The sequence below is a fragment of the Mustela lutreola genome, chromosome 4 (genome assembly GCF_030435805.1).
Source record: "Mustela lutreola isolate mMusLut2 chromosome 4, mMusLut2.pri, whole genome shotgun sequence".
Lineage (NCBI taxonomy): Eukaryota > Metazoa > Chordata > Mammalia > Carnivora > Mustelidae > Mustela > Mustela lutreola.
The window spans coordinates 126,346,660-126,373,219 of NC_081293.1; the positions used below are offsets into that span (position 1 = coordinate 126,346,660).

The 26,560-nt window shown below is 41.1% G+C and overlaps 1 protein-coding gene across 1 annotated transcript in view; it reads right to left on the reverse strand.

The window, feature by feature from the left end:
• The window catches only part of ABCB1 (ATP binding cassette subfamily B member 1), a 104,176-nt gene that overhangs the window by 22,489 nt on the left and 55,127 nt on the right, over positions 1–26,560 (reverse strand). The window contains exons 15-21 of the mRNA XM_059171010.1: positions 20,579–20,740; positions 19,572–19,748; positions 18,303–18,449; positions 15,946–16,053; positions 10,908–10,985; positions 8,164–8,247; positions 1,054–1,257 (exon numbers count right to left, since the gene is read on the reverse strand). Of these exons, the coding sequence (XP_059026993.1) occupies positions 1,054–1,257; positions 8,164–8,247; positions 10,908–10,985; positions 15,946–16,053; positions 18,303–18,449; positions 19,572–19,748; positions 20,579–20,740 (960 nt within the window). The remainder of the gene's footprint in view (positions 1–1,053; positions 1,258–8,163; positions 8,248–10,907; positions 10,986–15,945; positions 16,054–18,302; positions 18,450–19,571; positions 19,749–20,578; positions 20,741–26,560) is intronic.

Consider the following 26,560-nt stretch of genomic DNA (forward strand, 5'->3'; position numbering starts at 1 on the left):
GGACAGTGTCAGTGGTGATTAAACTTCCATGAAGAAGTACCCACTACATCATTCATTATTCTCTGGTGTGGTGCCTGGTCCTGAAACAAAGTACCTCAGATACATGGCCTAGAAAGCCAGAGCCACTGGATCTTTCTGGATCCCTGACTCTTAGGAACCCTGGAGGGTCTACTAATAGATGTATCCCTACCCAGTTTTGGGGCTCAGTCATGCTCTGACCACTTCTATTTCTGTAGTGATACAAACCATGTGCTATCAGATTTGTTTGGCCATTAGAAGACCTCTCTGCTTCTTCACAGAGGCACAACTTTGGATCCTGGCTATGAGGCTTATCAGCTCTAAAGCACTGGGGCCACGACCCACCTGTGCCTCAGCTTCAGCTGAAAAAGTAATGAATAATAAAGCCAACTTCTTAGGGTCACAATGAGGAGTAAAGCATTGCCAAGGAAACACTGTAAATGCCATACAAGCATTTGTTTCAAAACAACAACAGCAACAACAAGTAAACAAGTATGTAGGAAGAGAAGGAGAGGAAAGAGAAGAAAAAGTAGTAATAGGAGCCACACTACCTGTAGTAGGGTAAAGATAAACAGAAATAAGATGCCAGCAGGAGGCATGATAAAAAGGAAAGAATGCTAACAATTTAAGCCTGACAGAATAAATACCTTTAGGACTTTTCCAAATTTTAACCACCCCCCCCCATCACATGTAATAAAATGGGGCTGCTTTCCTCAATAAAGGAATGGATTTCAGTTTGCTCGAGGGAAAGAAGGACAGAGGGAAGGGGCACAGAGAGAGGGCAGAGAGGAAGAGCATGAGGACAACGGTATGAAACAATGAAAGCCTAACAAAATCAGTTGTCAGGCTGTGAGCCTCAGACGTCGTTGGGCTTCTTTTCTTCAGTTTCCAATCTTCCTCCGGTCAAGTGAGACTGCTTGAAGGACTGGGTATAAAAACATTCTCTGAGCATAGTGAATAGCCCCGAGTAATAGAACGACCCTGATTAGAATATTTCACTCTTTCAGATCAGCATTTATATTTAGGTTGACTCACCTTCCCAGCACCTTCCAGCTCTTTCTTATCTTTCAGTGCTTGTCCAGACAACATTTTCATTTCAACAACTCCCGCTATTGCAATAATGGGTACGATGGCTAAGAGTAAAAGTGTTAACTGCCAGCCATAGATTAAGGATATAATAATGCCTGTCCCAAGATTTGCTATATTCTGGGTAATTACAGCGAGCCTGGAACCTATAGCCTACAAAATAAAAACACAAAACGAATTACAGAAATGCTTTCATATTCTCTTTAAAACCCATGCCTATATTTTCCTCAGGATTATGACTTCAGCTTCATGAAATTCTATTAATTATCTTCTCACTTACAAAACAAAAGGGAAAGTTTTACTCGTAAATTTATCTGGTTTCTAAAATGAAAATTTCCATGATGACATCAGAGTAAATACTGAAAGAAGATCAATAATTCAGAGCTAAGTTACATATTTCTATCTCTTCCAATTTTTTTTAAAGAGTTTTATTTATTTATTTGATAGACAGAGAGAGATCACAAGTAGGCAGAGAGGCAGGCAGAGAGAGAGGGGGAAGCAGGCTCCCTGCTGAGCAGAGAGGCCGATGTGGGGCTCGATCCCAGGGCCCTGAGATCATGACCCGAGCCGAAGGCAGAGGCTTAAACCACTGAGCCACCCAGGCGCCCCTCTTCCAATTTTTTTAAAGTAGGCTCCACACCAGTACGGGGCTTGAACTCATGACCCTGAGATCAAGACCTGGACTGGGTTCAAGAGTTGGACGTTTAACCAAATGAGCCACCCAGTCACCCCTCTCTTCTAACTTTTAATACCAAGAAAATTTTCATTAATCAATGAAACCATGATCACTAAAGCAAGCTCTTCAAATAAACAAGATAAAAGGGGCTCCTGGGTGGCTCAGTCGTTAAGCACCTGCCTTTGGCTCAGCTCATGATCTCAGGGTCCAAGGATGGAGCCCTGTGCTGGGCTCCCTGCTCAGCAGGAAGCTGCTTCTCCCTCTCTCACCCCCACTTCTTGTGTTCCCTCCCTTGCTCTCTCTTTCTCTGTTGAATAAATGAACACAATCTTTTAAAAAATAAACAAACAAGATAAATAATCTGATAGTTACACTGGAAATGGTGGAGATTTCCAATGTTAGATGCATAGCTACTCATAAGTTAAGTCTAATATATGTCATTAAGGAATCCAAATATATATGGGTCTATTTGAGATGCCTATTGGGTTTAATTTAACCTGCAGTTGATTTGGAAAAACTACACAGAGCTGAAAGTTATGGAATTTAACTTAGGGTATTAAGCAAGCGTTAGAGACTTTAGTGTGAATGCCAGAGGGGGCCTGGAGCATAACTTTCAGTAGCATGCAATGACTTCCAGCTCTAAAGCCAGAAGTCAAACTATAAAGTCAATTCAGTCCACTACTCCATACCGTACTTCTCTACCTTAGAAACACCTAAGCCCTCAATCCCTTCCAAAGTCCGGCTCTGATGCCCAGATTTGGGAATGGCCCAGGTTTTTTCTACTCCCAAAGTTTCCTCTGCCTGACCAGGGCCAGACTCAGGTGTAGATTCCAATGCAGTAGAGTCCAGACCGGTCACATCTTCCTCTGTGTATCCCCTTCTCCATCATTCCAGTATCAACCCTCTAAAATTATTCAACACCTACATGATATAAATACCAGACCAGGAATTAGGGGGCAAGGGTATTATAACTACTAAGAGTCTCTGTACATTAAATTCTGTACCAGGAATTGCGCCAGACAGCATGAATAATGGAACATTTCTTTCTGTTTGATGCAGCCGCTGAGTTTCTATCAAAGGGATGCTTAACCAAATTTGGTTTGTCAAAAAATGAAGTGGATTTCAGAGCCAGGTCTCTGCATTTGTACGTTTCCAACCTAAAAGTCAAAGGTTACACAAACCGGACAGAGTCCATGGCATGGGGACAATGTAAACTGCTCCTGCTCTCAGAATCTACGCATCCTACCCAGAACTCACTTCCCACAGCTACTGACTGAGAGAAGTGCTCAGAACATCCACAAAGCTCACAGCAAGTGAACGATTCTAGCACAACAACCTTTCAGACATAGGAATGTTCAGGTCTGGATGGCAGTCAAGGTCATGAAAATGGATCAGAGAGGACAAATTCTCCTCTCATGTACATGAAAGGTGAAGAAAAGATCAAGAACCTCAGGCTTTGGGGTGTGGGGAGATTATACTCCTCCGTTTGACTTGAGTTAGCACTTGAAGTCATGGCGCTGGTTACTGTTCCTTATGCTAAAGACTAACACTGTTCCACCTCTAGTCATCACACAGAGCAGGACTCTAGAGTTCTGAGGATCACAATGAATGGGACAGCATAGATTAGTAGTAGCCTGGTAATTTTCATTTCAAAAAGTAGAACTGAGAGAAGAGAACACTCCCAAAAACCATAGCCCAAGCTTGAAACAGGGGGAGACAAAAGCAGCTCAATACTTGAAACCCATCAAGACCCCTCATTACCTCTCCACCCGCTGTACTTTCAAGTAATTCAATCTCACTTCCTCTTCTCATTTTCCTGCCCATTCTTCCTTGTTACTCCCTGCCCTGATATTTATTTCCTCCTCCAAACATGACCATATTGCTTGAAATCTAATTTAAAGCACTTATGCTTACTGGGGGCGGGGGGGAGCCCATTTCCTGAGCCTCTTTCTGAAATTAGAAACATTTATAACTCCATCTTCCCCTCAACCACCTTCTCCTGGGGATATAAAAAAACCTTAAATATATAGTGGCTTTTGATCTGTACGTGGCTCTCATTTGCTTTTATTCCCCTGCAGAAATCTAGTCCTAAAACCAAAATAAAACTTTAAAGCTCACTATTTCATATGCAAAATGCTTAGATTATTTCCTCCTGATTTCTTTCCTAGCAGAACATGCTTCTGACTCAGAAATACATCCAAGAAAATGTTTCCTTGATGGTCAAGTTAAATATGAAGAACATTTAACCTAGATAAACACTATCAGTAACTATATACGCACAAACTTGAGTTAGCCCTGGCTTGGGTAGAATGATTTTTGACAGTATTGCTTCCCTTGGATATTTTTGGATATAAAAAATTAATTTCACCACTTCCCACTGTGGAGTAGAGATACAAACACACAGACACAGACACACACACACACAGGTAAATTTAAGTGAATATATGTATATGTATGCATATAGCTGTGTGTATGTATATTTACACACTTACACACATCTGCCCCAACATGAACAGGTCAGCTGGTAGCATTAAGTGGATACAACTGTCCTGTCTCCACCAACCTGTGGTAACGGCTACGTCAGACTTTTCTGCCTCTGACAGCACTCACAGACCTACTCGCTTCCTCTTCTCTGGTCCTTAGCTACTGATCGAAGTTCTGGAGAACACTTCTGAACCGGTGGCTCACACGGGGGTGTGCAGGCTAGTGGGGCCATTAGAGTGTGAGTTCGAAGATACCAATGAAAAGCAGCAGGTCAACACCAGCAGGCAATCTGGGGCTCCCAGATCTCCAGGGGCTGAGGAGCTCACAAACGACAGGAAAGGGACAGGCCTGGCCACCAGTCTTAAACATACAAGAAAGGGCCACGGCTTAGGACAGGCCATAACCCCAGAGGAATTTCAGAGAAGGGAAGAAGGACAGCCAGCACACAATGCCCACACTGTGCCTGCTCAGGGTTCTGCCACTGGGACTGAGTCAGTATTTCCTCTAGGCTGTGTCCTCCACACCAAACAAGGTGTGGGACGTGCGTGTCCCTGTGGGCACATGAGCACATTCAACAAGATCTCTGTGAAAGGCATGCTAAAGGGAGGGCAGCAAAGTTTAACTAGGGAAACTTGGATTTCAGAAATTTGAGGACACACTGTGTCCGCACGGAGCCTGATCGCCAAAGACTCACTCTTGAAGGGAGGGAGAAAAATGGATTGACCCCTGATTCTCCTGCCAAGTTAAATTTAAAAAATAGAGACTGATGCTTTATGTCTTCTACCTAACACCCACTTCTCTTCTCCATTTCCCAAGAAGTCCTTTAACAATGTATCTAATGGTATTTGTTCTCTTTTCTCCTTTTTCTTGATCACCCTTCCAGCAGGTTTTGCTCCCACCACACCTTGAAACAGTTCTTGTCAGAACCATGGCACCTTTTTTTTTTCTTCCCCCATCAGCACCTTCTAGAGGCTGGAGCATGGTAAGATGTTCCATCACCTCACAAGGTGATACCGCTTATTAGCGGTATCTGACATCCTTGAATGCTCCTCCTGAAAACACTTTTTCCATGTTGTTTCTAGGACACTGCTCTAGGACCCTCACTGGCTGCTCCTTCCCAGTCTTTTTTGCAGGTACGTCCTCATAGCCCAGACCTCATGGCCCAGCACTTTCCATGCTCTCTAGCTGTGTATGCTTCCTTGTCTATTAACCCAGCCCCCTGGTTTACAAGCCATCAATGCACTGAAAAATCTCCAAATCAGACCAGACTTCTGTGCTCAGCTCCAGACCCGTGCATCTAATCTGCCTTCTTGATATCTCCACTTGGACATCTCATTGGACATCTCAAATGTACCATGTTCCAAAAAGAACTCTCAACTCTCCCTCAAATCTGTTCTTTCAACAGGCTCCCAGTTTCATTAAAAAGCAACTCAATTTTTTTGGTAAAGGTTTTTATTTATTTGGCAGAGAAATATAGGGAGAGCACAAACAGGCAGAGCCACAGGCGGAGAGAGAGAGAGAGGTGGGGAGAAGCAGGCTCTCTGCTGAGCAGGGAGCCTGACGTGGGGCCCGATCCCAGAACCTTGGGATCATGAACTGAGCTGAAGGCAGCCACTTAACCAAAGAGCCACCCAGGTGCCCCACAGTTCCATTTTTTAAAGTGATGCTGGTCAAAAATTATGGAGACATTCTATATTCCCATTCTCTTATACCCTACATATAACCAATAAATTCTGTTGGCTGTACCTTCAAACTATGTCCTGAATCTGATTACTTTTTGTCACCTTCATGATGACCACTCCAGTCTAAAATGTTATCATCCCTCCCCTGACTTATGGCAATCCATCCCCTGCCTCCACCCTTGCCCCCTTCAGCCTAGTCATACAGCAGCCTTTAAAACTTTCAGATCCCAAGGGGCGCCTGGGTGGCTCAGTTGGTTAAACGACTGCCTTCAGCTGTGGTCATGATCCTGGGGACCTGGGATTGAGCCCCTGGTCAGGCTACCCCCTCTCAGCAGGGAGCCTGCTTTTCCTTCTCCCTCTGCCTGCCATACCCCCTGCTTGTGCTCTCTCTGTCATAAATAAACAAGATTTTAAAAACAAACAAACAAACTTTCGGATCCCATCACTTCTATGTCCAAAACCCTACAATGATCTCCCATCTATTTCCAGATATAATGCAGATCTCAATTCCTATGCCTCTTCCTTTCACTCACTTTACTGCAGCCATACTACTCTCTTTACTCTTTTTAGAACAGTTATGGAAATGCTCCAGCCTCAGGGCCTTAGCTCTTCTGATACTTCTGTTTAGAACATCCCTCTCTTATTTATCTACAGGGCTAGTACATTTCCCTCATTCAGGCCTTTTGCATATACCACCAAATCTCTGAGGCCTGAAAGCCCTTACCTATACATCCTGCCGTTATTTTTTTCTCAAAGTTATTTTTAATGATGATCCTGGCATGCTGTGTAGACACCAGAAGGCCAGGTTGTTGTCTGCTTTATGAAGTTCAAAGTTATTTCAAGTAGTACACATGTGGCACTGATAGGTTCTATACAACTTGATCTAAACCTCCATGTTCATTGATTTGTGTGTTTTAAGCAAAGAAATCTGCATTTCAAAAAGTCACAAGAGGGGTGCCTGGGTGGCTCAGTGGATTAAGCCTCTGCCTTCCGCTGGGGTCATGATCGCAGGGTCCTGGGATCGAGCCCCGCATCGGGATCTCTGCTGAGTGGGGAGTCTGCTTCCCCCTCTCTCTCTGCCTGCCTCTCTGCCTGATTGTGATCTCTCTCTCTCTGTGTCAAATAAATAAATAAAATCTTAAAAAAAAAAAAAAGTCACAAGATTTACATTGTAATTTAAAACTCTGTGCGCTTACACATTCATAACCTAATTTACTCTTACGGAAGCCCCCTGTATTCGATAGAAGAAACTTTAATATAGAGCTACCTTAAAGAAAGACTAAAAGATTAATAAGGTTCAAGGGAGGGAAAGGCACAGCAGACATCACATGCTTTTTTTTTTTTTTTCAAATCCTATATCATCTTGTGCACTTTTGCTATCAGTAGTTATAGTGTAGAAGAAATTGTCACTTCCTGCACAAATCAAAAACCTCCTGGTTCAACAGTTTCTAGTTGAGCAGTTAAAGAGTCATGTACTAGTATAATTTGAGCTTTACAACCAAATGAAGTTGTTCCTTCTACCACTGCTTTAATGTTTTAATGTGCTTCTCATTTCTTTCAACCTGTTTTTATTTTTATTATTATTACTATTTTTTATTGAGAGAGAGAGAGTGCACATGCATGAGCAGGGTAGGCAAGGAGGTCTAGAGAGAGAGAATCTTAAGCAGACCCCAGGCCGGCCTAGCGGGGAGCCCGATGTGAGACTTGATCTCAGACCCTGATGGCATGCCCTGAACTGAAATCAAGAGTCTGATGCTTAACCAACTGAGTCACCTGAATGCCCCTCAACCTGTTTTTAGATTTTTCTCCCCTCTCTTCTAAACTGCAATACTCCTAAACATGTATACAGAACCTACATTCTTTTTTCAGTAGCAATTAGTTCTCTGTTGATTAACTGAAACCAAAACAGACTGATCTTGCATGATATGCTGATAAATACTTCCTTTTCTAAATAATTATCCTTCCATGTGAATCCTGTAAATAATATGACTAACTAGTAAACAACAAAAGAAAGCTTGTAAATTATATATATACTATACAGTATACAATGTTTATTTAAGTGGTTAACATTTTTGCTATGAGGCAAATGACTTATGGTGTTAAATATTTATCTAACATTTTAATGATAACGAGAACACCGAAAATGGGAAAATTAATTCCATGCGGAGATCCAAAATGGCCAACTAAGACTGACACCAGCAGAAAGAAGGTACATACCCCTTTAACTTGAGCAGCGTCATTGGCAAGCCTAGTTGTCAATGCTCCAGTGGTGTTTTTAGGGTCATCAAACCAGCTCACATCCTGTGGCACAGAAAAAGATTCTATTATCTTAAAGCTCTACTTATAAGACCCTTAGCTCCAAGGGCAAGGATAAGATCAGGATGGTTCTCCCTTATACCCCTTCATTTCACATTCAGGATTTGATACTCAGTAGACAAGAAAGGGACTTAATAGACAAACACATAAGTAATTTCATTTGTCAAAATAATGTTCTGAGTGCCTGCTACTTAGACATCCAGAAAGAGAGGCTGAATAGGCAGTTTAGATAACTGGAGTTCAGGGCAGAATAAATAAATTGGGTTTAAGAAATCAACAAAAGAAATTTAGATTGAAATTTAAGATTAACACAAAATAGGATTTTTTGATAAAGCCATTTACCTTTTAATTTTTAAAATTTACTTTTATTTAAATTCAATTAATGAACACATAGCACATTATTAGTTTCAGAGGTAGAGAACAGTGATTCATCAGTCTTCTACAATACCCAGTGCTCATTATATCACATGCCTCCCTTAATATCACCCAGTTACCTTATCCCCCAACCCCATTCTTACCAACCCTCACTTTGTTTCATATGATTAAGAGTCTTTTATGGTTTGTCTCCCTGTCTGATTTCATCATATTTTCCCCTCCCTTCTACTATGATCTGGTTTTGTTTCTTAAATTCCACAAGTAAGTGAATATGATAACTGGATTTCTCTGATTGACTTATTTCACTTAACATAATACCCCCTACTTCCATCCATGTCGTTGCAAATGGCAAGATTTCAATTTTTGAGGGCTGAGTAATATTCCATTGTGTGTGTGTGTGTGTGTGTGTGTGTGTATGTATATACACCACATCTTCTTTATCCATTCATATGTTGATGGACATCTGGGCTCTTTCTGTAGTTTGGCTATTGTGCACATTGCTGCTATGAACATTGGGGTGCATGTGCCCCTTTGGATCATAACATTTGTATCTTTGGGGTAAATACCCAGTGGTGCAATTCTGTAGGGTAGCTCTATTTTTAACTGTTTGAGGAAGCTCCATGTTGTTTTCCAGAGTGGATGTACCAACTTGCATTCCCACCAACAGTGTAAGAAGGTTCCCTTTTCTTCACAACCTCCAACATCTGTTGTTTTCTGACTTGTTAATTTTAACCATTCTGACTGGTGTATTATCTCATTGAGGTTTTGATTTGTACTTCCTTGATTCCAAGTGACGGGTAGCATTTTTTCATGTGTTATTAGCCATTAGTCCATTTATCTTTTTAAGTACATAAGTACTAAAAAGATTGTGAATTTGTAGTATGAGTTATATCCATAATAAAAATAACTATGGTCCTATTATCCATACTGGTGATTTGCAATTAAAGCAATATCTATCATATTTTCCCCAAATATTTAAGAAACAAAAAAGTGTTACAAGTTATTACAGCATGCATCACTTTGCTTTTTTAAAATTGCTGTGTTAAAATGCCTCTTCCAGTGGCATATAACTTCCTTAAAGACAGGGACTGTTGAGGTATGAATGCCTGACAATTCTTCGTATTATGGCTCTGAAGCTGAAGGTCTTCATATGTATTTGTGAGGCTTAATAATTTATAGAGAGGGCATTACACAAACCATCAGCTCGGCTTCCGAAGTATAATGGACTCAGGAGTCAGCCTGGAAGCTGGGACGGTAATGGGGCATTTGGCTCTGGACCAAGATCAACATCCTCAATAGAATCTCAGTTATAATTATGGTTTGACTCAGTGTCCTAGGACAGGGCCCCCCTCAAATAGTGTTCTGTCACTCATTCAAGTCAGTCCTGGCTCTGTCAGTCACTGCAAGCAATCCCCACAAACATGCTTTTTAAGTCATGGTGGCAGGGGTGGGAAAGGATGGAGGAAGCAAAGACAGCCAGGAAAAGGTCTATGTCATTGAGACACCCTAACGTGGCAACCTGTGCCTCTCAGCCAGGGTTCCAGCACCCCTGGCATGTCCAGGGCATCCTTCCAGCACCTCATTTTATTCACTGGCAAGGGATCAGTGACTTTAAAATGGAGAGTTATAAAGTCACAGACAAAATTTTCAGGATTGTTAGAGAAACTTTCTCTTTGAACTGGGCTGTTTCGGGTGACATTCGCAGAAGCCCCCTCCCCCTTTCCCTAGGAAAACATTCGCCTCTGCCTGTTGCTGGGGTGTTGAAGATCTGAAATGTAAGAGGCATTCCATCAAGCTGTTACCAGCTTGTTAAACTACAGTGTCAATTACTGTATCCAACTAACCCCAGCAAAGAAACTGGGGAGAGGGGATACATTTTGCTTTGTGGAAAGACAGGGTTCAGGTGACATTCCTTAGTGGGTAGAAACATGAATGTCTTGAGTTTCCCAGGGGAAAGAAGGAAAGAAAGAGAGAAAAGGGATGAGGGGGACTGCCTACTCTGCCTCCAGTTGCCCTGAGAAAGGCTGGTGGTGAACCTGCTCTGGGGACCGTCTGTGGCCATCCCATTCCTTGTCCCGCCCACAGCAGAGAGACAGCAGAGCCTCTGAGCCAGACCTGGGGGGTGGTCCAGCGGCATCTCTGAGGGGAGTCGAAGGGAAGGCCACCACAGGAGCTCGCTCTGAGTAACCTGACTGCACTCCCGCTCCATGAGGCCACATGTACAAGCAGGGAGGTCCGCCCAGCCCAGGCTCAGTCCTCAGCAGACATACCTGTCTCAGCATCGATCTGAAAACCAGGTACCGGAGCCGCTTGGTGAGGATCTCCCCGGCTTTGCCGAACGTGAAGCCCTGTGAATGAGAACACGCCACAAGAAAGGAGACCTATTAGAGATCCTGACACCAATGACACAGAGGGCAGGAGCCCAGATGTCACTGCTGAGAGGAAACGAGACCAGGTCAGAAAGCCCGATGTCAGGCTTGGCTATGTTTCGGTCACTGTGTTCCATGGTACAGAGCCACACTGGTGGGTGGGGCCAGGAGAGCCCAGGTTTGAAATCACGACTCCCCCATTACTGGCAGGACGATGAGGGATTTATTAGGAAGTATGTTTCTTTGTCCCGACTCCTATCCCTGTTATTTCTCCCGGGGAGCCGGGGTCTGTCACCCAGGAAGCTCAAGTTGTTTCTAAGGCAGAAGAACTGGAAGAAGGACGGATGTATTATGTGTCATCCAAACCAGGACACACTGAAAATGGCAAAAGGATGCTGTTAAGAGATACACCAGGACCTGAGGTGTCGTCTGGGGAAACAGAAATATTCAGCCACCCCAGCCATCAAGGAAGCAGGGAATAAAGATAGCAAATTCCTAGTTTCCAAGTTAAAAAAGAAAAGAAAAGAAAAGAAAAAAGCTAAAGTCTTGGAGCAAAACAAGCTGGGCAAGAAGGCTGACCAAGAGAGACTTTTCTGCCCTGGCCCTCTCCTTCCCCCAAGAATCTAACCTTCCTCTGGGAAATAGAGAGTCCCATGTGAGTGTGCTGCCATGCCTGGTCACATCTGGGGAGGAAGGGCAACAGAACCCTCATCCAGTGCATGTGGGGATAAGGACCAGGAAGAAGCAGTGCTCCCTGTCCTTCTGGAGCTCGGGGAAGTGAGAGTCTACAGATAAGGGCCGCCACACAACGGCACGGGGGAAGCAGAGTGGACATGGCCCATGGCGCATCAGAAGAGGAGAGGCCCTAATAACAACCCAATTTCCTACAGAATCAGAGAGGTGGAAAAGGACTTATAGCTCTTCTGTGGCCCCAGCTGGTGCGTGAGCATTACTGAGAGAGGGAAGAAACAGAGGCAAAGAGCATAAGTGAAGAAAGAGCTAATTCTTCAGAGTGGTTCGGTAAAGGGGGACACCCTGGTAGGACCATATAACTGAAGGCCGCAGGCCATACCAGTTGCCAGCATGAAGCAGGCAGGCACATGATGCCCACAGACCATCCCCCTGCACCCCTCTGCTAACAGAGACACTGACCCAGGAGAAGGAGGAAAGGGAGAAATGCTAGATTCATTGAATTAAAGCCTGAAATTACTAAAACAGTTTAATTGATTTAGAAATGGCCAGATTGAGGTTTCTCTTACTAGACTGAATGAAATGTGAATTATCTTGCTCACTACAGGAATATTACCCCTATTTTTGTCAAGACCTAGTTGTTCAGTGCTTAGCCTGACACTGTAAGTTTATATAAAATACCTGTATGTATACATAGGACAACCCTTTTGGTGATGGAAGAATGTCACCTTTAGGACAACTGTAAAATCACTACTTTACAAAAGAAACAGGTTTAGTTGCCAAAGGACCCAAATGTAAGGTGGCAGAGGTGGACTGTGAATCTGGGGTTATGAGAATCCTAACTAGAACGGGAACCAGAGCCTAAAATCTTATCACCCACAGAACTCCCTCCTTTTGTTTCCAAATCAGGGGTAGGGACTCTAATGTTGTTGGCCACTGTGCCATCTCTGTAGTTCTGAGGTCCTATATTAGAGCCTGTTTCCACGCAGTTTTGCCAGCAGGTCAGACTCCTGACTGCCCAAGCATCATCACGTTACAAAGGGGACTGCCTTTCCCTGCCTTTGCTTTCCTAGTTCAAACCTTCAGAGTTGAAGGGAGCAGCTCAAAGCCTCCCGTCCTCAAAATCCCTCAACCAACTTCACACGCACGAATCTTTACGTTCTATGGCATTAAGAGTTGCTACAGCAATCTTCCATTTGGTTAAAGCATTCTGTTATGCTTAGGCCAAATTACCCAATGAGATTTTAAATGCTTAGTAAAGAAAGAGTTCATTCAGTCATTTTTCTTTTGTACTTCTTATAGTGGAAAAAAAAAAAAAAAACCCTTTCTGTCTATATAAAAAATTAATACATACCTATAACACATTAAATATAGAGACCTATTCAGAATTTTATCTTAAAAAATTACACATGGCTAATATCTATTCCTTCAATAAGTAACTGAGTGTTTGCTGCTGCCTCCCACAGGCCTGGGAACATGGTTACATGATTCCCTTTTCTTCTTTTTCTTTCTTCTTCTTTCTTTTCCTTCTTTTTCTTCTTCTTTTTAATGGTGCAATTGTTTAATTCCTAGAATCCAGATATGAGGTATCCATTCCTCTAGGAACTAGTTGTATTTCCTACTGTAGTCAAAAAGATTTGTTTCGATACAATAAAGCTAGCTTTTTAATTTGTAATACACACACACATTTATTCCTTCCTTCGACTTTTCTGGCATATCTAAGTTTTTGGTAAAACTTCTAATATGCGGGAACTTGGGTGGCTCAGTTGGTTAAACAACTGCCTTCAGCTCTGGTCATGATCATGGATTCCGGGATCCAGTCCTGCATTGCGCTCCCTGTTTGGTGGGGAGTCTTCTTCTCCCTCTGACCCTCCCTCCTCTCGTGCTCTCTCTCTCATTACCTCTCAAATGAATAAATAAAATCTTAAAACAAAACAAAACCTTTCAATAGGCATTGTGTCCCCAGTCTGCAATGGGGCAGACATCATGCTTGTGCAACGTTAAGGAGCCCATTCAAACCCATGAACCAGACACTTGTCCTAAAAAGACACAAAGATCTGCTGGCACTCTCCCAGGGAGTGCTTCTGTGTTAAAAAGTTTAGAAGGTGGAATTGGCTTCTGGAGTTGTATTTGGAAGATGAGTTCAGGAAGGTTGTTGTTAGCAGGCTTTACCCTCTGGGGGACTCAATAGCAGGTAAGTAGAGCTTGCCTGGGGAAAACAGCTTCTTCTGGAGGAAAGAGAGCCTAACAGATTGGTGTAGGATGGACCAGAAGCTCTTCAAGGTCAAACTTTTTTCAGGATCCAGCTTTACAAATAAGCTTCTTGCCTCTGAGGATAGAGTCCTCTCATCCATGTTTCAAACATTACAGGAAACAATTTCCTTCCTTCAACTTTATCCACTTGGCTATTTATCACAACAAAACAAAGGGGGAAAGGTGTTTTAAAACTGATGTTGAGGGGCGCCTCGGTGGCTCAGTGGGATAAAGCCTCTGCCTTCAGCTCGGGTCATGATCCCAGGACCCTGGGATCCTGGGATCCATGGGGCTTTCTGCTCGGCAGGGAGCCTGCTTCCTCCTCTCTCTCTGCCTGCCTTTCTGCCTACTTGTGATCTCTGTCAAATAAATAGGTAAAATCTTTAAAAACAAAACAAAACAAAACAAAACAAAACTGATGTTGAGACCGGAAGTCTTAACGATTCCTCCAGCTATAATCACAGACACACCAACAGTAGCATCAATCACGGTTGCAATGGCACCTCCATGAGGGAATCCAGGAGTTCCTTGCATATAAGAACCTCCTTATGATATGCAAACTAGCCTTTCTGATTATGAAACATTGTGTATTCAAAGCCGCTAGGCCCTCCTCAAGGCTTCTGGGAAAGAGCTGGGTCTATGACATTTGCTCTTCTTTTATAAGCTTTGTGTCAGGAGAAAAAGATTTTAAAGTCTTGATCTTTCAAGTAGATTTACATTTACATGAACACGTTTCCAAGAGATGTCTTCACTTTTCTTCACGAGTCAAAGCTCCAGCTGGGGCTAGGAAGAGAATGGTCCTTACAAATGTCCTTCTGGGAAGAAAAATGACCTCAGCCCTGGCCATGGCTCCCTCGCCTATGGGGATGTACATGCCCAGAGCACCAGAGGCCTCTGGGCATGCGCGAACATTGCTGCTCCACCGCGGAGCTCCAGGGTTCTGCCGGGCTCTGCCAGATAGCTGCCTGGCCGCCTGCTCCAAGGCTCCTCTCCAGACACGGAAAGAACATGTGACACTGGTCACATTATTCATTTTAATCATCAAGAGGAAGGTACTAACATCCCTATTTTACAGATGAGGAAATCGAGGCTTAGTGTACATTATTTATTTGCCTGAAACCACAAAATTAGGAACTGGTGCAAAGCATACTCAAACTTCACCTTACCGCACTCAACTTTTAGAGCTCTGAATTTCTTTGCAATTGTTTTACCCCAGTGATGTGCAGCTGTAAAATCTGACTCTTTACAAAAGTGTCTACAGTTTCTGTTTAGGGCCGGCATTCTTCCATCATTAAAAATGTTCCTTCTCCTTTACCAAAAGGTGAATGAAAAACTCTTCAAACATTTTTTAGATCGGCGCGACTTGCTTACTGTGTCTTGCTTTTTGTTGTTTTCAGGATATACCAAGACATGTTGAGGATTTAAACTAACTGGCAGTACTTATATCCAAACTCAAGCCCAGGCTTCTCCTGAATTCCATTTTTGAGTCCTCAGTTTTCATGTCTAATCATCAGATTAGATCAAACACCTTCTTCCCTCTGATTTCATTAATATTTCGTTTGGGAGAGGTGATGGTGGTAGGGGGAGAAGGTAAGCAGGTGCTCCAGTGGAAGCAAAACATCTTTGATTTAAAATATTTTTATTTTTAAAATTTTATTTATTTATTCATTTGTTTGTTGGAGAGAGAGAAAGAGAGAAAGTATGTGAGTTGGGGGGAAGGGACAGAGGAAAAGGGAGAAACAATTAAGTAGGTTCCATGCCCAGCATAGAACCTGAGTTGGGGCTCGATCCCACGACCCTGAGCTAAAATCAAGAGTTGGAGGCCTGTGACTGAGCCACCCAGGTGCCCCAAAACATTTTTGTTTTAAATATGTCAAAGAAACTTGGATGCTAGTAGTCCAAGTAATAGAGCAAATTACATAAGTGTTTAGAAATTTCCCCAGCTGAACAAGAACGCATTCCCAAAAATGAATAAAGTGAAAATGCAGACACTTACCTGAAGAAAGAATGTAATAAAAGAAATAATTCCAAGGACTAGAAACAATAAAGAAAACATATTACTATTCTGTCTTTTTGTTTCAGGATCTTCGTCTCTGGTAAAAACCTGTTGAGAAAATATTTACAGGTTTTCAGTTCAAAGACTAAGGAAGTCATTCTGGGTCTGACCCATTTCCCATCAAGCACAATATTTGGGGGTCAAGAAAGGCTTAGTATACTGGAAGTCAGGGCTGGTTTCCCTAATGCCAATCTAAAGATGTGCAAACTTTGTCTTCCTTAAGGGCCAAGAATGGGTCTGTTGCTCCTAAAGGACCCAATACTTATTCTGCGTATACTTCCTCTTAGAGTAATGAGTGCCACAGGGCCACACCAGATATGTAAAGTAGAAATGAGAATAAATACCGTCCTCTTTTGGTGGGAAACTACATTGTATGGCAATTTGTTGTTTTACAATTTGGACATTGCAAGCTGGAGAGAAATCTGCCAATGCCATTGTGGTAAACCAGAGAGAGGCAGCCATTCACTGAGCCCACACCCTCGGTAAGAAAGGAGCCTCCCTGAGCCAGCCTCTTTTGTAGGATGGGCAGTTTAGACAGCCAGCTGACCCAGCATCACACATGGAGATCTTTCCAGAGATGGCAAGAAAGCTAACACGATGTCTTGGGCTTAGAGAACACAGAGAAAAACTACTTCACGGGGAAAGAAAACAAACAACTCCCTGCATAATGGGCCAAAATTGTAACAGAGCTACATTCCTAACCCAACCCAGTAAACTTTATCCTTTTTACAGGAAAAAAAAAAATCCACCTCAAAATAGCTAACAATCAGTGAGCTCTTATCCTGTGATAGATATTATTCTATACAAATTCACGTGTACCATTCCTTTTATCTTCACAATCACCTCCTAACATTTATTATCATCATGACTTTACACAGAGGCACAGAGAAGTTAATTAACTTGTTCAAGGTAACACAGCTGGCAAGTGTTGACCCCAAGATTTAAACCTGAGCAATCTAACTTAGAGCCCACAACCTTAAACCCTGTGTTACAAACCTTCAACGGGGTGGATGACTGGTTGCCTAACCAATATCTAGGTGTCTGTGTGCTAGCCCTGGGTCACTTGTTTCCAGACTTACCGTGACATGAGGAATGAAAACAATATAAAATCCTTAGGTTGAGTTTTTGTTACACACAGCCAAACCCATTCCTAATGAGTCCACTTCCATTTTTTTTTCCTGATGATGCCACGATCTATCTCCCTGCCTATACCACAAATGCTAGACCAGGAATCAGTTCCCTGGGGACCACCGGCCAAATGTTTCTGTAAAGCTTCCATGGAATAGTATCATATTCATTTGTTTCTGCACTATGGGTGCTTCTACACTCCAACAGTAGAGCTAAATATTTGCAATGGAGACCATATGGTGCCCAAAATCTAAATTGTTTACTCCCTTACCCTTTATAGAAAAAGTCTACTAACCCCTGTCCTAGAACATATGCTCCATGCTATCAAACACTTTATCTCCCTCTTGGCATTTTTTTTTTTTTTTTTAACACCTGGAACAGTATGTGGCACAGAGCCGTCACTGCAAAAATATTTCTTGAATGACTACATGGAACATATGAATACCAAAGAGAAGTCAGTTAGCCAAGCACAGGGAGACGGGCACATTTGTGGATTTTTTGGTACATCAGAAGTTCGTGTTTGGCCTCTTTCATGCAGGGAGCAACTCCCTTCTCTGTAACGTTTTTAGCCATTATGGCAAGGGTATCCTCAGCTTGCTCTCTGAACATCTACCACAAAACAGAGAGCATTCCTGCCTCGGCAGTGGCTTTATTGTTAAAAAACGTCATCATTAAAAGCAGATACAACCAACATACATCCATATTTCGGAATCCATTCCTTTTTGTTTTCATCTGAACAAGTGGGATGGACGTCTTCCAGAGGCAGTGTGCCAGGCCTGCTCACGCCCTGACGAGTGCGTATGTCATACCACAGCTCTGTCTCCAGTCAGTCTGACAAACACACCTTGAACTCTCTCTGTGCACCAGGGAGAGGACTTTTCATGACGTTTACTCAGAGCCCATGGACGGCAGGTGAGACACTCAGGTCAGGTTCATATCACAGACTACTTCAGGAACCTGGGCCCTAAGAGAGCAACTAACTGCAGGGACAAAGGCAGGCTTGAAAAATTAGCCTTCCTATCCCAAAGCAGACTTACATCCTCAAGTTGCTAAGTTTCATAAGAAGGTACAGTACTTTTTGTGGCTTATGCATGCAGCTACAAATAGAAACAGCTCATTCTTTACTCAGGACTCACACATAAACCCAGAAAATGAACATAAACATTTACCCCTATAATCCTTGAAAATATTACTGAAAAGGCTGGTTGCAGGCCTCCATTTATGACAGCACAAAATATACCAACCACAAAATAAGGCCATTCAGTTATATTCAGCTTCAGAATCCTCCAGAAGGAAACTGGAGGTACATTTTCATTCTGGAAAGCAAAATAATACAACAAGCTAGTTATAAAAAGAATTGATACTTTTTATCAGTTTAATGAGACAGTCCTTCCATAGGTACCAAACAATTTTAAAAAGATTTTATTTATTTGAGAGAGAGAGTGATTGAGAGAGAAAAAATGGGCAGGGGGAGAGGGAGAGCGTGAAGCAGACTGCCTTGCTGAGCAGAAAGCTAGATGCTGGGCTTGATGCCAGCTGATGCTTAACCAACTGAGTCACCCATGTGCCCCTGTACTAAAATTTTTAAAGGAAGGTATCTTATTCCTGTTTATGAGTTGATCATTATTTAATTTTTTAAAAAGTACTGACAGATTCTATTATATTGCTCTTTTATAGTTTAAGAAATAAATGATATTTCCACGAACATTTAATACTGACCTGATATCTGGATTATTTACAAGTACAGGTAAAAGAAGAGAAGTGTCCACATTTGAAGACCCATTAGAATCTCTTTGTATCACAGAGGCCCCTGAATGGCTCAGTTGGTTAAGCATCCAACTCTTGATTTGGACTCAGGTCATGATCTCAGGGTCTTGAGATCAAGTCCTGTGTCCAGCTCTGCACTCAGCAGGGAGTCTGCTTCTCCATCTCCTTCAATCTTCCTCCCTCTGGCCCACCCCTTCCCCGTGCATGAGTGCCAGCATTAAGAAATAAATAAATCTTAAAAAAAAAAAAAATCTTGGGTGCCTGGGTAGCTCAGTAGGTTAAAGCCTCTGCCTTCAGCTCAGGTCATGATCCCAGGGTCCTGGGATTGAGCCTCTCATCAGGCTCTCAGCTTGACAGGGAGCCTGCTTCCTCCTCTCTTTCTCTGCCTGCCTCTCTGCCTCCTTGTGATCGCTGTCTGTCAAGTAAATAAATAAAATCTTTTTAAAAAAATCTTCACATTATAAGTTCTAATTCTAAAATTCTTGTCTTATAAATTTTCATTCATGAATTATAACCTGAAGTCTAAAATGTTAAAGATTTTGGTTTGTGGAACATTTTGGGAATAGGACAGGAGGATTCTGGAGAACTCTTTTTTATTCCCACTCCTGCCACCCCAGTGCTAGCCCAGAGGGAGGACTGAAGACATAACTAACTCTACATCCTCTCCGTACCAAGTCCTCTTCTGTCCCAAGCTTTCTGTCCTGGCCTTGTGGGGCATGTATACTCTTGAGAGTTGATCTTCTCCTTATTAAACTGGATCCTGAGTCTTTTGGAGGCATTTCCAAGGCATCAATTTCACTTTTGGATTCACTAATGGCATTTTCTAATTCAATTTCATTTCCTCTTGTCTAAAATAAATAAGAAATAAGCACAAAAAGGTTAGGCTCAAAAAACAAATAAAAATTACTTGCCAAAGATCAGCTATCAAGGAAAGTGGTAATTAACATCATTGTAGGAAAGGACAAAGTTAAACTGCTGCTGGGGGCGTGGGGTTGTATGTAAATGAGTGGTACATTTGAAAATTAAACCCGCTGAATGGGAATTGCCACTGAATATGCTGAAAGAACCTGACATCTCCTCCTTGTATAGTATCTTGTTATCTCCTTTTTCTGGGTGTTTTGGGGCTCAGTAATATTTGCTTTGGGCCAGCGCTATCAAAGGAAATATGGCGCCTGCCATTCTGTGACCCACATTTATCATTTAAAATTTTCTCAGTAGCCACATTAAAAAATGTGAGAGAAAAATCCATTTTTACTCTGCATTTTATTTAACCTACTGTATCCAAGATATTAGCATTTCAACATGTAATCATTGTAAAAACTTACTGAGATATTTTGCATTCCTCTTTTGTACCATATCTTTAAAATCTGGGATGCATTTTCTATTTAAAACACTTAAATTCAGAATAATTGTCACTGAAGTATTCAATAGCCACATGAGGCCAGTGGCTACTACAGTAGATGACCTTTAAACCTTTTTAAACTTTTAATTTTCTCCAATTATCCTTCTTTATTTCCCCTCCCTTTCAATAGGAAGAAAAATCTGGTCTGAATTCCCTAAGTATTTTTCTCACCTATCAAGATAATCAAGTAAAGTAACATTTATTTATAGTACTACACACAACAAATCAGTTTGTACTTGAGATATTTCAGGAAAACTCTAGACTTGGACTATATACCTGCATTGTGACGAGTTTGAAGTAAATGCCTTTCTCTTTCATGAGTTCATCATGATTTCCTTTCTCCACAATGACTCCATCATCAAAGCCAGCGATGACATCAGCATTACGAACTGTAGACAAACGATGAGCTATCACAATGGTGGTCCGGCCTTTTCTGGCCTAAAGAGAGAGAAATTAGGTTTTTGAATACATGGACAATTACAGACAAAAATTCATTCAATTTATATTTACTGAATGCCAATGCCTTGGATATTGTAAAACCATCTAAGCTATATAAGGTCATCTCTGGCTTCAGTAAATGTTTAGTCAACATATCATGGTTTAAAATGATGTTTTATTATAATAAAATTATAATATAATTTTAATAATATTAAATGATATTAATATTATTAATATTACAACCATATATTATATGATTATTATAATTGTATAGTTATATAATTATATTAATTAATAATTATTAATATAATATTTAATAACATTGTAATAAATGAGCACAAATGTGATAATCACATATTAATACTAGATAAATTTCTAAGAATTTTACTCAACCTCTATCAGCCTGAGTTTATAATAATAATCAGGGGCTTATACAAAATTAAAAAAGCTATAATCCAGGCACTGGCCAATCAGAGCAGACCCAAGTCAGTGTGTGGTCTGGGTACACACTAGACACCATCAGTCTGGGGACTCCTGGTGCCCTATTTCACAGAACCTCTGGATGATTAAGATGGACAATCAGTGTGAGGCAGCAAAGTCCAGTCTTCAGTGCCAAACTGATCTGACCTCTCTAATCTTAGCTCTGCCATTTATGAATTCCACAATTTTATTCAAATCTTTTAACCTGTGTGAGGCTCATATAAAATGGAGATAATATTAATACTGATTTCTTCAAGTAGTTGTGATGACCAAATAACGTACACAAAGCATTGTGATATGTATACAATATTAGTTACTGTAATGTTACTTATTCCTAGGTAGATGCATTATGGGAAAACTGAAGAGCTATGCAAATGTTTTTAAGTGCTCGGTATCATTTTTGTTTAATATGGAAGAGGTCAAAGGGTTTAATATGGAAACAGAACATTCTGAGATTTCTTTCACCTCTGTAACTTTCCTCAAGGCTTTGACTTTTTGACTTTGTATCTCTCTCCAGGAACTAGCGATAATATCCTCAAACTAACAATACGAGGTTATTAGGATCAATATAAAGAAGAGAAGTGGCAAACTCTGACAAGAAGAAAACAATACATGTAGAAACATTAGGTGGTAGCAACTAGAAGTTAGAGAAGATAATGAATCAATTCTTTGTTTTTTAAAAAAGGGGGGCATTTGGAATTCTCCCCCCAAAATTTATATTCTAAAGGAAAACTATTTTTTAAGAGTTAATGTATTTTGGGGTGGGTGGGGAGGGTAGAGGGAGAGAGAGGGAATCTTGAGTTTTTTTTTTTTTTTTTAAAGATTTTATTTATTTATTTGATGGAGAGAGATCACAAGTAGGCAGAGAGACAGGCAGAGAGAGAGAGGAAGGGAAGCAAGCTCCCTGCTGAGCAGAGAGCCCGATGCAGGGCTCGGTCCCAGGACCCTGGGATTATGACCTGAGCTGAAATCAAGAGTCAGATGCTCAACCAACTGAACCACCCAGGTGCTCCTAAAGAAGTATCTTTAGAACAACCTTTAAAATCATTTTCATAATTTAATACATGTTTCCACTGTAGAGTAATAAGGAAACACAGAGGTCAAGTTACAGATAAGCAAAGTGAAGGGAGAAATCACAGCCACAATCCCATCTGCCTCTATTTTGGTTCACTCAGTTTTTAGTAACTTGCTTTTCCCTTCCTCAACAATCTATTAAACACATTGGCATGATATTTAAAGGAATATCCAGTGTCATTTTGTTATTAGGGAAGGGGAAAGCTGGAACAAATATGAGTTCATCTTTGAATTCTACTGTGACACTTCTACTCATGGCACTTCTGGGTTAAAAGGTCTTCATATTCTGGAGAGGAAGATGGTAAAGTAGGAGGACCCTAGGTCCATCTCCTCCCACAAACACAACTAGGTAACTATCATATCATCCTAGATACCTGAGAAATCCACCTGAAGACTGAAAGAACAAACTCTACAACTAAGGAGAAAGAGGAGGCCTCACTAAGAAGACCGGAAGTTAGGAGATGTGGTTTAAGGAGAAACAGTGCTGCAGTGGTGGTGGAGAAGGGCATGTGTGAGAGAGGGAGAAAGACAGAGAGAGAAGAACACACAGGGAACTCATATGCAGAATATTTCCCCAAAGCCACTGGCTTGGGAAGCAAGATGGGCTGGATTTTGTGAGTTCTTGCAACCATCAGGGTTTAAAGCCTAGAGTTTTAAAGGTCAGTAGGTTGGCTGGGATAAAGCTTGGGGGGCACCACGCTGGTCCTGGAAAGAAGGCAGACAAATAACCTGGGAGTGGATAGCATGGAAACCATGACCTAAAAAATGGGTGTGGTACACTGGGGGATATTATTCACTCTTTGCAAAGCATATCCCTGAGAGGCACTGTTTGAGGAGACGTGTCTTTGGGAACAAAGGAGCTGACTGGCACCATTTCCCTTCCTCCACCCCTCAGCATAAACACAGCACCAGTCACCTGAGGAAAGCAGCTCAGCTCAGACAATGGCTGTCTAATTTGCTTAAACCAGGCCCCGCCCTATTGTGCTCTGGAGGGACTGCCTTGTAAGTCACACTGGCGTCAGAGGGAGCAAGGTAAGTCCCTCTTCTAGAAGACCAGCACAAAACCCTGCCCACTCCCTATCTCCTGACCAGTGAGTTCTACCAGGCCTCAGTTCTTGTAGAGTTGGTGTCAGGTCTCATTTCACTAGCAGACAAGAGCACCCCTAGCTAAAACTCACCACATTCAGGCCAGGGACCAAACACTACCTACAGCAGGCAAGGAGAGCCTCTGCAAATGACTGACTTTAAGGACAGAGCAACCAAAACACAACAGCGGAGTGCACATAGTACACATCATTGACACTCCCTGAAGCACCAGGCCCTGGATACTACATGACCTCTTCTTCATAAAGCCATTATCTTCTGGAAGCAGGCAACATAAATGGCTTTTGTAGCACATAAAAGAAGGCAGAGACTTAGACAAAATGTCAAGATGGAGGAATTTATCTGAAATGAGAGAACAAGTCAAAGCCATGGCCTGAGAACTAAACAAAACAGAGATAAGTAACATTTCTGATGGATAATTTAAAGCAATAATCATAAGGATATTCACTGAGCTTGGGAAAAGAATAGAAGACATCAGGGAGACCCTTACCAAAGAGATAAGAGAGTTAAAAAAGAATTAGAGATGAAGAATGCAATAAATGAGTTTGGAAACAGGTATGATGCAATGAACAGCAGACTGGGAGAAGCAGAAGAACGAATTAGTGACCTAAAAGACAAAATAATGGAAAATAATGGAGCTGAACAAAAGAGAGAAAGAAAAATTACGGAACATGAGAATAGACTGAGGGAACTCGGTGACTCCATCAATCATAATAACATTCATATTACAGGAGTCCTAGAAGAAGGAGAGAGAGAAAAGGGGGCAGAAAACTTATTTCAAGAAACCATAGCAGAAAGTTTCCCTAATCTGGGAATGAGACAAATGTCCAGATCCAGAAGGAATAGAGAACTCCCATCAAAATCAACAAAAGCAGGTCAACGCAAAGACATATTGTAACTAAATTTGTGAAATATAGTGATTTAAAAAAATCTTAAAGGTGGCAAGAAAAAAGAAATCCTTAACTTACAAAGGAAAATCCATAAAATTAGCTGGAGCTCTCTTAACAAAAACTTGGCAAGCCAGAAGGGAGTGGTATTATAATATTCTAGGTTCTGGATAGGAAAAATCTGCAACCAAAAATACCCTATCCAGCAAGGCTACCATTCAGTAAACTGGACAACTTGGAAGAAATGGATAAATTCCTAGAAACATAAAAGCTACCAAAACTGAAAGAAGAAGTTGAAAACTTGAACAGACCCATAACAGCAAAGAAATAAAATCAGTAATTGAAACACCTCAAAAAACAAAATCTAGGGCCAGATGGCTTCAGAGGAACTTATACCAAACATTTAAAAAGGAATTAATACCAATTCTTCTCAAACTATTCCAAAAAATACAAAAGGAGGGAAAACTTCTAAAGTCATTCTATGAGGCCAGCATTAACCTGATACTGGAACCAGATAGAAACTCCACTAAAAAAGAGAACTACAGACCAATATGATGAGCACAGATGCAAAATTTCACAATAAAATACTAGCAAACAAAATCCAGCAATATATTAAAAAAGTCATTCACCAAAATTACTGGAGATTTATTCCTGGGTTGCAAGTGTTGCTCAATATTCTCAAATCATTCAACATGATACACCACATTAACAAAAGAAAAGATAAGAACCATTTCATTTCATTTCAATAGACACAGAAAAAAGCTTCAGGCAAAGGACAACATTCATTGATGATAAAAACCCTGAACAAAGTAGGTTTAGAGGGAACATACCTCAACATCACAAAGGCCATCTGTGAAAGACCCACAGTTAATATCATCCTCAATGGGGAAAAACAGAGCTTTTCCTCTAAGGTCAGGAACACAACAGGGATGTCCACTCTCACTACTGTTGTTCAAGATCGTACTTACTGGAAGTCCTAGCCTCAGCAATCAGATAACAAAAAGAAATAAAATTCACAGACCTGTACCCCTGAAGCAAATAATACATTATATGTCTATTAAAAAAAAAACACAACCTATTTAAAGGCAGTTAAATAATGCAATGATTAAAAAGGCATTAGCTGAAAAAAAAAAAAGAAAAAGAAGGAAAGAAAGAACTAAAGAAACCCACAACTATATGGTCAGCTGGTCTTGGTAAAGCAGAAAAAAACACCCCCTGGGAAAAAGTCTCCAATAAATGGTGTTGGGAAAACTGGATAGCAACTTGCAAAAGAATCAAACTTGACCACTTTCTTGCAGCATACACAAAAATAAATTCAAAATGGATTAAAGACCTAAATGTGAGACCTGAAACCATAAAAAATCCTAGAGGAAAACACAGGTAGTAAACCTCTAACATCAGCTGTAGCAATTTCTTTATAGGTATTTCTCCTCAGGCAAGGGAAACAAAAGCAAAAATAAACTATTGGGACTTCATCAAAATAAAAACTTTTGTACAGTGAAGGAAATAATCAACAAAACTAAAAGGCAACCTACTGAATGAGAGAAGATATTTGCAAACGATGTACCTGTTAAAGAGTTAGTGTCCAAAATATATTAAGAACTTACAAAACTCAATACTCAAAAAAAGTGTTCAACCACTATATTGTACACCTGACATTAATATTATATTGTATGTTAACAAACTGGAATTTAAATAAAAACTTTAGAGATTTTCATATTCCTTGTCCTCTCAGAGCTAGGCTAATTATTACCAATACATGTCAGAGACCAAGCAAACAGTGCCCAGCACAGTGTAAGCTCTCAAATCTGATGTGGGGAATGAGACATGTAAAATCAAGGACTGTAGGAAGGTCAGACTCTGTTGACAGACAAGGACATTTCATGGCCCACGTAAGTTTCCAACATCAATTCTCTTCCCCTTTCCCAAGGACAAGAGATTTTGGTCATTTCCCATGGGATCTTCAATGGGTATTTGACATCTTGAAAATTAAACGTAAACCTTCATTATATTTTCCTCTTATTGACAACAGCAAAAATAGAAAACCTAAATAATGAGGTTATCTCCACAGCCAAGTTTTCAAGATCACAACGAAGACCAATTTTCATTTGAATCTCTCTACCTCGTTGTTTAATTTTAAAATTTTGCAAGTTTCTCTCAGTGAAAGTTTATTCATTTCTACTTTAAAAAAATAGAGAAATAAATAGAAATGAAATGAACAGATCCAAAGAGGACTGGAGATGTGATTTTGAAACTTGACAGGATCATGTTAGGA